We start from the raw sequence: 14,510 nt of genomic DNA on the forward strand, positions 1-14,510 counted from the left end.
GTCTTTCTCAGCTAAGTAGGGCAGCTGAGTGGTGCATTGCATAGAGTACTGGGCCTGGAGTCAGGAAGATCTGAGTTGAAATCAGACACTTGCTGTGTGACCCAGGGTAAGTCACTTAACAAAGAGTTGGACATTATTGAAACAACTTAACAATAATTCTCAGGTAAATAGTGCCTTCAGCCAAGACATACTTGAAAAACATACTCCTGATAATCGTTACTTCAATGTGGATAAAGGAGGTGGAAGATTTAACTTCTATGTTTAAATGTAGTGCTGACCTATGATGAAGAGATAGTTGAGAGAATATTCTGGTATAGTTAGGAAAATGGGCCCTGGCTAAAAGGCCCTAAAAAGAAACAAGGATGTATGTTTATGAAAATTAGGCAGCAATATTAATAGTAGTTCAATATTCTATACCTTTGGTTCTCATTCTGTTTGGTTTCCATGGCAATGTTTTTGGAAAGAACTTCCTTTTACTTGCCACCAATGGATGAATGGGGTTCTTTTGAGGCATATGAGAGGCAAGGCATACATATGCTTCTCACTGATTTTAATTCAAAGATACTGAATGCTATAGAAGTGACTTGTGGTAAACATGGGGGAAACTAAGTAAAATGCTACTGACCAGAAATTTTTTAAAGAATTATCATCAAGAGAAATTTTCAAGGCCTTTGGAGTCAGCCAGAGATTAAAAATGGTATTCTCACAGTCCCTTTGAGGTGAATCTAAATTCCATTACAGAAACTGTGTTTCTTGATGGTAGGTTTTGTGCCTAGCTCCTTCAATGGAGATTGGATCTATATATATATATAGGATATATGGATATATATGGATATATAGGATCATATGGCCATAGATTTCAACCTAGAAGGAACCTTAAGAAGCCATCTAGTCCAGCCCTCTCATTTTACAGTAAAGGAAACTGAGGTCCACAGAGATTAATTTGCCCAAGGTCACACAGGTAACAGACAGAATAGAACACAGGTCCTCTGCCTCCAAATCCAATGTTCTTTCTACATTTCTATCTATGTACAAGTGGGTTGCCTTCTTTGCCCTAGCTTACAGTCACTGAGGTCTGACTCCTACTGAGCCTTTTCTGTCATTTGAATTGTGAGAATGAAAAAACCATTTGTAATGGTTTACTTAAAAACCAACTTTGATTGGTTTACTTAAAAACCAAACCTGTTATAAAAGCAGGCAAGGACCAAGAATGATTTCTTTTGGAAAGGAACATAATTGCACCTGGATTGCTTTTATTTAAAATGTCTCTTATTTTTTAATAGCTGAAGCATGTCTTCCATATGGTAAAAAAAAATCTTCATGCTTATTCTAAGCCATCCATAAGAGAGGCCTATATTTTGGGAAAAGTTTTGAGAATAACTAAGATTATTCTCTGCTATAAAGGGTGGCTCTTATTAATACAAAAGTGTAAGCAGATGTTAAATTTTTATTCAAGTTCAGTGTGATTGGCAACTCAATGCCTATGTGGCTTGCAAATTATAGAAGCTGGTAACAATTAACTACAGGTTAGTTCCAGACATAAATCTCAATACATGGCAGAGATTCTATGCAAACAAGCAGTTAGAAACCCTCCAATTACTTCAGTTCAGGTGAGCATTTTTGCTAAGAGTTACTAGAGACCAATAATGTGTACTCAGGATAGGCAGCAATTGCTAACACCTTAATCCATTAAATGCCCAATGGGACAGGTCAGCATCAATGATCAAGCAACATTTTGCCAAGTCCTCCACAGAGGGAGGAGGAATTTTAGGATACCATCTTTGAAATTAGGTTCAGTTAAAAGAAAGATCATTACCATCAGATTAATCAGGCACCTACAACAGGACCTCAGTTTCTGTGGCCCACACTTTTCGCGACAGGGCTAGGAAAGAACTTAAAGGTCATTTAGCCCAACTCTCTTATTTTACAGATGACAATGGTCAAATGACTTGTCAAGCCAAAGTCAGTAAGGTAGGAAGTGCCAGAGCCTGGATTCAAAACCTAAAATTGAGTGCTGTTTTCTCTGTACCAATGACTCCAAAGGGCTTACAGCTGAAGAATGATGTTTTGAAGGATTTTGAAAATAGATGTTGGTAGAAAAGTGGGTTAAAAAGGTGTGCATTAACTTTGCAGATAACATCAGGAGATGAGTTTGGGGAAAACAGGCACTAAGCTGGAGAAGAACAGAAAACAGCTTGGATGATAAAATCAGAATTTAACACAACTGATATGATCTTTTAGTTAACTTAAGTCAGAAGTAAAGTAGTGAAGTTCAATGAAAAGACAACACAAATTGGCTGTGCTGTTTTAACAAATGTACAAGGAAGAAAATCAACTTGCTTTATGCACATCTCCCCAACTCCCACCCCCAAAGGTGCCCTCTCATTTTGGAGTTTCTTCCCTTAGTGCTTGGGGCCTTTTCACCCCAAACATCTCAGGGCCGCAGGCCCAGTCTGACCATGCTTCCTTCCCCTCACAGCTGTGCTTCTGGGCTTCCCTACCATTCCCCCTCTTCAGTTCCCTTTTATGTACTGTCTGTCCCCCATTAGAATGTAAGCTCCTTGAGAGTAAGTCTGTCTTTTTGCTTTGGATCTTCAGCACAGCACTTGGTCTCATAAGCACTGGAGATTCAATGCCTACCTATATAGGGGTGTTTTTTTATTTTGTTTTGTTTTTATGACTTCAACATTTAAAATGTACTTGGAAGTTTCATTGTTAGAAATCCTCGATGAATTCTCAGTATGGCCATTTGTAAATCCATATTTTCATGGATTTTCTGAAAACCAAGACCACTTGTACAAATAGGGTTCAACAATTTTACTTTGAAGCTTTGAATCAACAAAAAATTGCCAACCCAGATGAATTGTTCACTCTTATAATCTTAAGTGTCCTTCAATGCTCAGCTTAGGCTAACACTTTTGTAGGGCAACTTTCCCGATCCTCAGTTGTTAAGGCTCTTTCCCACTTCAAATGACCTGTTACTCACTTCTCTGTGTACAGTTGCACCTCCCAGCAGAATGTAAGCTTCTTGAAAGCAGGAGCTGCTTTATTTTTCCCTTTGTATCTTCAGCATCTTGCATTTAAATATATATTTGTTGAAGTGAAATAAAAATAAAAGAAAAAACCCCTCAGCATCCTGTTGCCATTTGGCATCAATTCCAAATCTTGCAGAAGGAAACTTAAATTAAGGTTATTTATTGAAGGCCTTGAAGGATTCTCTGGAAAAGACACGGAAGGAGCTTAATACATGTGATCTAGACACTTCCTGAGCTTTATAGCGTTATAAGTCCTCAGGGTTTTTCCTTCCCTGGATCCTATACACAGGGAGTAGACCTCAAACCTGACTAGAGTAGGCACAGCGACTCAGTCAGATTCCAGTGAATCTTTTCTGACTCATCTTTTTCACGTGCACTTTCACAGGGTGGCCCTTTCCCGATTCCATGTTCCGGAAGAGAACGATGGACGCCTGATCACAGTATCTTTACAATTACCCCCAACAACAGAAGTGTACTTTGCTCTTTCCTCTCATTCCTATTCTCATTTTATCAATGTAGGTAGAAATCCAAGGACACCACAGGCCTGCCTAAATAGGAATTATATAGAAAGGGCGTATGAAGTTATCATCTAGTCAGAGCAAAACCCGACCAGCCTGAACATAAGCAGATGTTCCACAAGACTTTGTATGGGTTAGCTATGAATGAATGAAGATGATACAGAAGAAAATCACAAAATATTCTAACAAGGTTGTAATAAGTGAAAGCAACCAATGTGATTTAGCCTAGGGAAGAGAAAGCAGATTCTCTGATGAAAGGTGAGTTTCTGGTTTTATTTCCAGAAAGAAAAGGAAATGAGCTTCCTCTACAGGAATACTTTAGCTTTAGAACAAAAAAATATTGACAAGAATCATTAGTGTTAGAATGGGTGAGAGTAGAAAATCGGTGTCCCACATCTCAGCGCTTTGCAAAGAAAATATATTCTTAATTCCTTGCTGTTTTTCAGGTGAGGGGGTTGACTAGGTGGTTATTCAAGGAGGACAATTCTTGGCCTCTCATTCCACTGTGATTTATGTCAAAGGAAGGACATTATATTTTAAATTTTTATAAATATTATTAAATATTATATTTTACATTTTAAAATAACAAAAAATAGTTGTTTTTGTCAATATCAAAAGAATGAGGTCATTAAGTAAAACACCATAAAGAGTTCATGTTGTCTCACTCAGCTCAAGAATGAAATGGAATCTTCTTATGATGATGATTTGCAAGACAGAAGAAAATTGTGACACTTTCAAAAAGAAAGCTTGATGTTTTGAAACTGAAAAGAAAATCAGAAAGGGATTTTATACAATATTACGGAGCTCGAAGTTTACAAAAAATATTGTCTACATTTGCTTCAAAAAGGTATCTACAAAGACAATGACAGTTAAAGAATGATTTTACTTCATCCCAAATGTTTCTCTTCTTCCTGTGTATGTAAGATCTAGAAGCTTTGCAAAAGCCTTTATGTTCAAAAGCCCTTCCAGTCTATCCTCTTGGTCAAGCATTCAATTGCATGATGAAAATTGGAGATATGTTCCTTAGTGTTGACACTGGAAAAAAACAAAGAAACCCAACAATAAAAGCTTATGGAGTCAAATTTTCCATAAGTAAGGATATAGGAATGACATAGTATTTCTGTGTCATCCAGACAACTCTCCCTAAAACTACTAATATCTGAAAACACATCTAGAAAAATCTGCCAAATACTGACCACCACCTATTTGCTGAGCCAGCACCGAATTTTTTGGTACAGTTTAAGGCAATAAGATAAATATTTGAAATAAAAATTTTCTCCTGGTGTGCTCTGAGAAGTAACTCTGTTTAGTCACCAAAATACTTATTGTTCTCAATGAAAAATACTCGGGCTCAGGTAGTAATTCATAGCACTTCACATTGACTCAAGATATCTAAGTGAAAGAAAGGTTATTCTTTTCTGAATCTTACACTGCTGCAAACTGTAAAATTATGTCTGCAAATAGTAAAGTGAGTAAAAGCAGAAACATTATTCCTGAGTACATACTCTCTGGCACATTTGGTAAATTCATAATTAGCTTCAGACAACTCTTGAACAGGGTGTGAAGAAATCACTTTGGTTGTCCCCTGGTATTTTAGTGGGCTTCTTTAACATTCAGCAGTGCAAAAAGATCAATCCTGTATTCCTTCCAGTAAAGAGAGTTTTCAAGGTATGACCTATTTTGAGATAAAACCATTCATTCCATATTTCTCAATAAATGAAAGAACAAACAAAATTCCTTTGCAGGAGCAAAAAATCAGAGGGGGCTGCTGCCTCTTCCCAAAGATTTCTGCATCATAAAGAAACCATCTTTAGACCAAAAGCTCCATCCAAAGCATAATAGAGTGATTCTGAATAAATAAAGCTTATATAATTACAGAATTCCCTCAATTTCTAGTTTTAGACATCTAAGAATGAAATGAAAGGATAGGGGGAATACAAGGATGGGAAAGTTGGCTCTTTGCCATGGGGTGGAATTACAATTGTAACCCCCTTTTAAAAGAAAAATATAAAATGTCCCACTCATATGCTTTTAGAATGAATATAGCAAGTTAAAAATAAATTTCATTTTGGGTCACTGAGAATAGATAATGAAACTTATCCTCCTTCTCCAGGGTGTGTGTGTGTGTGTGTGTGTGTGTGTGTGTGTGTGTGTGTGTACAGTGATAATGTGTAGGATAGTATCTGTGTATAGGATAGACTATTGTATAAATTCAGATGAAGTCATTGTATGGAATATTTTACTTAATTATTTTTCTTTGTCTCAAAGGAAAATTCAGTCTAAAAAGGAAGGATTGAAATGTCTGATGTAAAGACAAAAGGTATCAATGAAATATTTTTACAAATAAATTTCATATTACTAATATGGCAAGGACATTTTTAAACTATGGAGATAGGAGAGAAATAAAGGAGGGAGAAAAATAGATATGCAAGAAGACAGTAAAGGAAGACTAAAAAACACTCCAGTACTTAGCACAGTGCCTCGAACATAGTGGACACTTAATAAATGTTTATTGATTGACACTCAAAAAAGGTAACTACACAGAGCCTCGGAGACATGAGTGACACACAAATTGTTATAGATTTTACATTCCATTTGTAGACTTTTGAAATACATCCACTAAAGGTGGTATTTTAAGTTGTCTCAGGGCATAAATGGAACTTGACTGATTACAAACTAAGTGAGATTAAGCCAAAATCTCCCCACCTCTGTAGAAGGTAGGAGTTTTCTTTTTGGGATCTTTTTCAGGAGGTGATGGGTGGATTCTTTCAACCTCTATTTTGCCCTCTGGTTCTAAAACATCAGGGCAGTTTTCTTTGAGAACTTCCTGGAGGATGATTTTTAGGTTCTTACTTTGATCATGGCTTTCAGGTAGTCCAATAATTTTTAAGTTATCTCTCCTGGATCTATTTTCCAAGTCAGTGGTTTTTCCCATAAGATATTTCACATTGCCTTCTATTCTTTCATTTGTTTGGATCTGTTTAACACCATCTTGATTTCTCATAAAGCCATTAGCTTCCATTTGCTCCAATCTAATTCTGAAGCAATGATTCTCCTCAGTGAGCTTTTGAGATTCTTTTTCCATCTGGCAAATTCGGCTTTTTAAGGCATTCTTCTCCTCATCGCCTCTTTTGTCATTTGAGTTAATCTGTTTTTTAAGGTATTATTTTCCTCAGTCAGGCTGTTGACTCTCATTTCATAATTTTCTTGCATCATTCTCATTTCTCTTCCCAGTTTTTCCTCCACTTCTCTTATCTGTTTCTTAAGGTCCTCTATGGCTTGTAACCAGCTCGTATTTTCCTTTGAAGCTTTTGGTGCAGGAGTTCTGACTGCACTGTCTTCCTCCTGTTCCATGCTTTGCTCCTTTTTGTCCCCAAAATAGGAGTCTAATGTTGGAATTTTCTCTCTGCTTTGTTTCCTTTGCCTGGTCATGTTGCCCCTCAGTCACTTGATCCCTGGGCTTTTTGCCACAGTAGGACTCTGCCACCAGACAGGGGAGCTTTTGTCCCAAACGCTGGGGTTTTCTCAGCTGCTGGAGGTATTAGATGGGTGCCCTCTCTGAGACCTCCACAGGCTCTGGCAAGCTGGACACATGCCCCAGGACCTCCACCCTAGACTGCCATCCAGATCCAAGCAAGTTAAAGCAAGAGCAATTACCCTTCAGACTGGTTGCTTGGTCCTCCTACACTCTGCAGGCCAGGAGCTGAAGCCACCACGTGGCACTGGCTGGCTGTGCCAGTGTCTCAATGGCTTCTTGCCCTGGGGGCAAAAGCCATGCACTCCCACTTACTGAGTCCCAAAGTCCAGACTGCACTGACTTCTCACTTTGTCCTTCGCATCTATGTGTTGATAATTCTGGAAACAGCCACAGCTGCTGCTGATCTGGAGTTCCTCCAGCCGAGGGCTGGTCAGGCCCACCCTGGGGCTAAAACCTCTGCTCACGGGGCCTGGGCTCAGCTCCCAGAGTGCTGTGCCAGCCGGGCTGTCCTCAGTGGGAGGTTAGCTTCTCTATGTCATTTTGTATGTTTTGCAGCTCCAAAGTTTGTTCAGAGTCCCCTTTTTACATTGATTGGGGAAGGTGGAAGCTGGAGCTGCTCAGAAGTCATGCTTCTACTTCGCCATCTTCAATTCAATGACTCTCAAAACTGTGGGATTAGTTATCTCAAACCTTTGACAGGCTCTCCCATAAAAAATGAGCAATAACACTTATAGATTACAGTAAGAATGTTTTAATGTTTGTGAACTGTTTTATCTCATTTAAAATATATGAAAATGAGGTAAGGATTCAGAGTTTAAAACCATTTTTGAAACAACTGAAAACCACTACAGCCAGCAATACATATTCAAGAGGAAAAGATCTGCCATTAAGAAAATTATTTAACCTCTTCAGAACTTGGTTATCTCACCTGTAAAAGGAGGGAGTTAAACTAGATGGACTCTAAAGGTTCATTAGAGTCTAGATTTAGTATCCCATGATCCTAGCTTTTGCCAAGTTAATCAGGAAGGACAGCTTCATAGGACATGTAGACATTCAACAAACACTGAATATATCTCACATGATGCAACACGTTTGTTGCAGTGGGTCATAATTAGGTGCTTCTCACTTTGCTTTTTACTCCACAGAGGTAGTAATGTGAAAAACCATCCAGGAGACCCATCCACATGGCCAGACCATCCACATGTTTGCTTTCAGTATTGTACAGTTCCTTAGGGATTAGCAGTTAGGCTGAATTTCTAAACATTTACTTGGTTCTAGATTCCCACCTTAGTACCTTGAATGCTTCTGCCAAAGTAGATGTGTCTACCTGAGTCAAGCTATGGAGAGACTTCATTTTATGTTTCACTGCTTCCACTGAAACATTTTAAAGGGTAGGTAAATTATTTTTCTAACTTCTTTGTCCTTTTTTGCTTTAAAGTTGATTGTGACCAAGAGTCATATTCCATAATGCTATTCTCCCCTTTGGTTTGAAAGTTTCAGGAAAAATTAATTAAATATTTAAATTGAAAACTTGTTCCTTGGAGACAACAGTATCTTCTCATCTTTAATCCAATGTATCTTTCTCCATAATAATGATATTACCTTGGAAAAATTAACTATAACTGTTGCAGAAATAACAACCTTCCTCTAAAACAGCTCTTGACATACCTTAGTTATCAAACTATTGGCCAGGAATATGCTGACTACTAACAGAATCCTGCAATGTGGGACTTAGAATGACTGTTTTAATTAATTAAGATTATTTGCTGAATGTGTCTGATGTGTCATTTTAATTCCCCTTTCCCTTTCCCACAAGAAATGCCATAAACATAGCCATTTGACAAATCCCACCCATCTGACATTAGCACTGATTTATTTTTTATGGTGGGTGAAAAATAAGGTAGATGGGCCTAAGAAAATGTACTCTTCCATAGCTGTGCAACATTAATAACAGCCTTAAAAAATTCTTATTTAAAGAGTCCTTTTCTTCATCTGGTTGTGAGATACCAAGTGACTTGAAGGCATTCTGTATCCAGTTGTAAGTCTGATTTAAATCCCAATCTCTCTAATTTTAGAGTATATAATTCATTTTGAGAGGAAGAACAGGCTTTTTAGTAAATTGGCTCTCAACCAGATTTTTTTTTCTGGGGCAGGAGGTGTTTCCTAACATTTGCCAGTCTCCTCTATTACACACACAAAAAAGGGGCAAGCAAGTGACAAAACATATAGATTCCTCTTGCTAAGTCCCTTACTCTCAGCAGTACTTCTTCCAGTGGGTACTTAGAGGTTGTCTACAATTAGGAGTAGGCAGATTAGAACATAGTCAAAGTCTATTAGTGGAACAAAAGGTGACCCCTTTTCACAATATCTCTATCTGGAACAATTCTGACAAATGGCAAGACATTCTGTTCCCTCTCAGTATCTCATTTGTCAGGATCAGCTGAGTTTCATTTTAAGTAGAATCAAAAAACTAAAATTAAACTTGGTTAACAAGAAAGCAACGTTTTCTTTGAAGGAAACTGATGTACACATAACCCAGAGATTTTATTTGCCAATAAGCTCATATCTTAAGCTGTTTAAGTGTTAAAAGAATTTAATGATCTCTGGAACCATTCCCTCTCACTGAAGATTCATACCATACCTATCAAGTTACCAAGAGATAATTCCCTAAGGTACCCAGATCACTGGTACCCTGGTGAGACACCTTCAAAGATTAGGAGTCACTCCAATTTCACAAACAGAGAAGGAAGACCATAAAAGGGAGAGTGCTAAGAGGAAGGAAAAGTTAGGCTACAGTAACTAGCAAAATGCTTTAATTGCACACAGGGGACTCAATACGAGTTTACTGAATTTTAAAAGTAAACATACTTATGATAAAAAATCAAGGGAGGAGACAAGCAAAATATTTTCAAATTACCTTAATGTTCCCTGTATACATCAAGCAACTGGCAAACCTATGAGAATAATGTGCTCCAAGGAACCTCACCAGTACTGGGTATACTGCAAGTAATCTTACTAAAAAACTTTGCAATGTTAACTGCTGACATTTTTTAAATGACACACTAAAGTCTGTCTAAAAATGGATACCTCCTGCTTATCCCATCTGATCTGTTTGTAAGAATAAAATGAAAACCTTCAAACCAATGAAATATTCATATTAGGAACTGAGGTAATCCCAAAGAAGAGATATGAGAAGGCACTCGTTCACCTTCCTTGATGAGGGGAAGGAATTCTGTATGTGAACACTGCATATCATGGCAGATTTCCTTAATGTGCCAGGTAGCTTTGCTGAGCTATGCTTTTTCTCTTTCCTTTTGTTCTTTGTTATAAGAGATGATTCTCCAGAAGTGAGAGGGGTGAAGAGTAGATGACATACAAGGTGACACAGAAACAAAAGAATATTTTTAAAACAAAAACTGTTTTTTTTTTCAGCTTTCCTGAAAGCTACTGCAAATAAAGTGTGATATTTTCCTTGTGTTCTCAGCACCCTCTTAGGGGGCTACTGCCATGCTTGGTTCCCTACCTGCTCACGTGGCAGGCATTCTTTGTGGATCTACTTCCCTCCTGGTCATCCCAAATACTTCAACATGGACACAGACTGCTTGCTTGTCAATAGTGAAGTCCATGAGAAGTCTCCTTCCTTTGTTTCTGGGGCTCATTCATGAGGAAGGGCTGGAGAGTTTCCGCTCCCCCAAGGTTCTCCATCGTTCTCTATTACCCTAGGCCACTGCTAAGCACACTTCTAACTCTGATCAATGAGCATTGAAATATTCAGCCTGCATGTGGGGAAGCCAGCTGGTGCAGTGGATGGAGCACCGGCCCTGGAGTCAGGAGGACCTGAGTTGAAATTCCACTAGCTGTGTGACCCTGGGCAAGTCACTTAACCCAGATTGCCTCACCAAAAAAAAAAAAAAGAAAAGAAAGAAATATTCAGCTTGCCTGCTTGTGTACAACCTTGATGAACAGCAAACTATTATGGAACTTGTAGATAATCCTGCACCTATATTCTCACCTGTCATCAAAGGTATCAGATGAATACAACCCTGGCTTACCCTAGGGTAAATAACAGTTTTCCAAATGAAGGGTCCCTTTCTATTTTTTTCTATCATTTTATCCAACATTTACTCAATTAAATAAATCCAAAGGTTCAAAGCTAAATGTTCTTGAACAAATAACAGAGATGCTGTTTGCTTGTTACCCTCCAAAGCACTGGTCTTCTGGTCCACTTCTTGGATCTAGCAGGACAATGCCAGTAGCAGGGAGATAAAAATCCAGGGTCTCAGTCCTTTTGTGTAGTGAACAAGAGCATTAACAATGAGAGACAAAAGATAGAAATAAAGGGAGAGACAGAGATAGAGACATGGGAGTGGGAGGGGAGAGGGAGAGAAAAAGAGAGGAGGAGAAAGGAAGGAGGGAGAAAGGAAGGAAGAGGGAGAGGGAGAAAGGTGGGGGGAAGGGTTCCTTTCTCAAACATATTACATTTGTAAAAGTGATTCTAGGTATCATAGAGGCCTGAACAGTTAAATTCAACATCATCACACAAACTAATACTGAAATATTCTATATTTACCTTTTTCATTAACTCATGGTTTTAAACTGTGGCAGATCTTGTACTTCGATCCCTTCAGCCATCTCTATTACCTTGTCTAAAAGTGCTTTGTTGTAACTGTACAATGAAAAGTAAGGTAAATAGCTTGGAATGAGTCACTTGTAGCTGTGTGTTAATATGAAACTGCAGTATGCTGAACTGTAAAACTCTCAGTAAATTGCCTTGTTACTGTAGGGAAAACATATTAACTATGGAAGCATGAAGATATTTCAGATAAAAACTGTTCATTATGCTTGAAAGTACTCAGAGGAAGATATAGGAGATATGAATAAGCAGATGTTTCAAGATTTCGATATGTAAAATATACTTTACTTTGGAAGTGATATTAAAACTAAAAGATTACTTTTTCAGAGCTTAGGAATGGTTGACATAAGAAACTGACATTTTTCCTTGTCCAATACTGGCTACTACTAGATAGAAGTGACAGTCTCTGCCCCTGTAAAGGTTCTCATCAGAGACACAGAAAGGATGTGTACTTCTTCCAGCCCTGACATAAAGATCTTCAAGTTCTTCTCATCTATACACTAACCCTGCTCCTATAGCCCACCATAGATTTGCACTTAAGTCTATAAGTACAAGATAGCGGCTCGGGCTAGGAAAAGCTGTGTGATCAAGCAGGCGTGGAGACAAAGGTAGTCCTTAATCGATAGGGAAAACAGTACTGGGGTCAAGACTGAGGCCTAATGTTATTTAACAACCATACATATGAAGCTATTTTCATTGTCATTTCTGAAACCCTTCTCAGTAACATGCTTCATAAGTACACTCATTAGTCCCCATTACTTACTCCCCCATGACGGAAAGGAAGATTTTAAATGGAGTAGCTATACCTTTTATATGATTGGTACAAAGAAGGTTCTTCATGTTAAACAAAGATCCCCATTTTCATAAGATGGATAATGGAAGGACCCAGGTTTCTCCAGGAATGAAACCAGGCAATATAGGTACTCCGTGTCTGTTCTTAATACCTGGTCAGAAGGGTATTGATGGGGGGCAGAATCAGAACAATGAAAGGAAATGAATATTGCATATATAGTATTAAGCAGAAGGCAAAGCTGTTTTATTTATTTATTTTTTAAAAAGCAATTGGGGTGAAGTAACTTGCCCAAGGTTACATGGCCAGTTTTTTTGTGTGGGTGTTAAGTATCTGATCCGGATACTTAAGTTTATTAAGTATTACTTAAGTTAAGGAACTGATCCCGACTCCCGGGCCAGCACTCTTACTCACTGCGCCACCTAGCCGCCCCAAAGCTGTTTTATCTTCATAGAAAAAAAGGTTTTCACAGAATATTAGATCTAGTTTGGAGGTTAAGAACATAGAGTTCATGGACTCCCAAGGAATCTACAGGCAGATTTCAGGGGATCTATGGACTTGGAAGGGGAAAAAAGTTACATCTTTATGTTCACTAACATCTAGTTAAAATTTAGCATTTCCTTCAGTTATTTATTTTTTTTTAATGATTGTTCTAAGAAGGGATTTACAGGCTTCACCAGATGGCCAAATGGGTCCATGCCACAAAAACCGTTAAGAATCCCTGATCTGATTCAAATCGTTCATTTTACAGAGAAGACAAGGAGGGCTCAGAGACGGAGAGGATCCGATCTGAGATCATATAGCAAATTGCTGGAAGGCAAAGAATTAAGAACTGAAGTCTCTTGACTTCCACTTTCAGGTCATTTCCATATCACAATGAATAAGGAGGTAGGAGAAAGGGAAGTTCTCTGCAGAGAGAGAGAGAGTGTCTATGATGGGCGTCGAAAAAGAGGTCATCGGTGAAAAGGCCCAGCCAAGAAATAGTCAGGGAGGAGAGGTCAGGAGCTCAGTGAGGCCCACACTGGTCCACACACAGTCTAGCGCGGCTGCGCACTGGGCTGGTGGTCCTGGGGTCGGTGGTGGGCCCCAGGGGCCGGAGGTGAGGGTCAGGGGTCAGCCCCTGCAGCCTAGAAAGCGGCGGCTGGCCCACACCATGGACAGCGCCGGCACCTGGTCCGGGCGGCTGCCGCCGTCGGGCCCGTCTTGCTAATCGGGCAGGTGGCATAGGATGAACTCCACGCGGGCCTTCCAGGGCTTCTCGCTCTCTGAGTAAGCCCGGAACTGCCCGGCGAGCTCGGCCCCTCCTCGTCCCCTTCACCCCCAACCACGGCGCTCCCAAACACCGCCGAACCTAGGGCCGGGTCTGCCCGACAGCCACCTTCCCAGAGTGCACCGCGCCCCCTCAGCCTCCGGATAGAGAGGCTCCGCGTGGAGGCCGCTCCCGCCGCGCCAGCCTCGACTGCTCTGGAGGACCCGCCCGGGCGCGGATTCTGAGGCACCCGAACACGTCATCAGTCATCCGCCGGGGGGGAGGAGGGAGTGACTCCTTGTGGCTGTCACCTCCCAGTGTCACCTCCCCAGGCCGGGGTGTCCTTGTTCCCTGGGTGACGCCTCTGGGTCACCTTACCTGTTAACGCCCCCAGCATCACGTATCCCTCAAGTCAAATTAAGGAGCATCTACTAAAGCATCTGTGACGAGCCAGGCACTGGTAACACGCGCACACACACACACACACACACACACACACTACACACACGCGCGCGCATACACACACACCCTACACACACACACATATACACAAACACGCACACACACATACACAAACACGCACACACACACACTACACACACACACTACACACACGCGCGCACACACACACACTACACACACATATACACAAACACGCACACACACACTACACACACACACTACACACACGCGCGCACACACTACACACACATATACACAAACACGCACACACACACATACACAAACACGCACACACACATATACACAAACACGCACACACACACACACACACACTACACGCACGCG

General features: G+C 40.0%; 1 protein-coding gene across 1 annotated transcript; it reads right to left on the reverse strand.

Moving 5' to 3' along the window:
* Positions 1–11,395: 11,395 nt before the first annotated feature.
* On the reverse strand, positions 11,396–14,100 carry CDKN2AIPNL (CDKN2A interacting protein N-terminal like). The gene is given in 5 exon segments (XM_069091721.1): positions 11,396–11,618; positions 11,621–11,700; positions 13,578–13,766; positions 13,848–13,944; positions 14,082–14,100. Coding segments are annotated over 5 exon segments (477 nt in total). The 3' UTR covers positions 11,396–11,526.
* Positions 14,101–14,510: the final 410 nt, after the last annotated feature.

This window comes from Petaurus breviceps, unplaced genomic scaffold, assembly GCF_028583685.1.
Source record: "Petaurus breviceps papuanus isolate PSGF00001 unplaced genomic scaffold, PetGlider_PUasm1.0 189, whole genome shotgun sequence".
Taxonomy (NCBI): domain Eukaryota; kingdom Metazoa; phylum Chordata; class Mammalia; order Diprotodontia; family Petauridae; genus Petaurus; species Petaurus breviceps.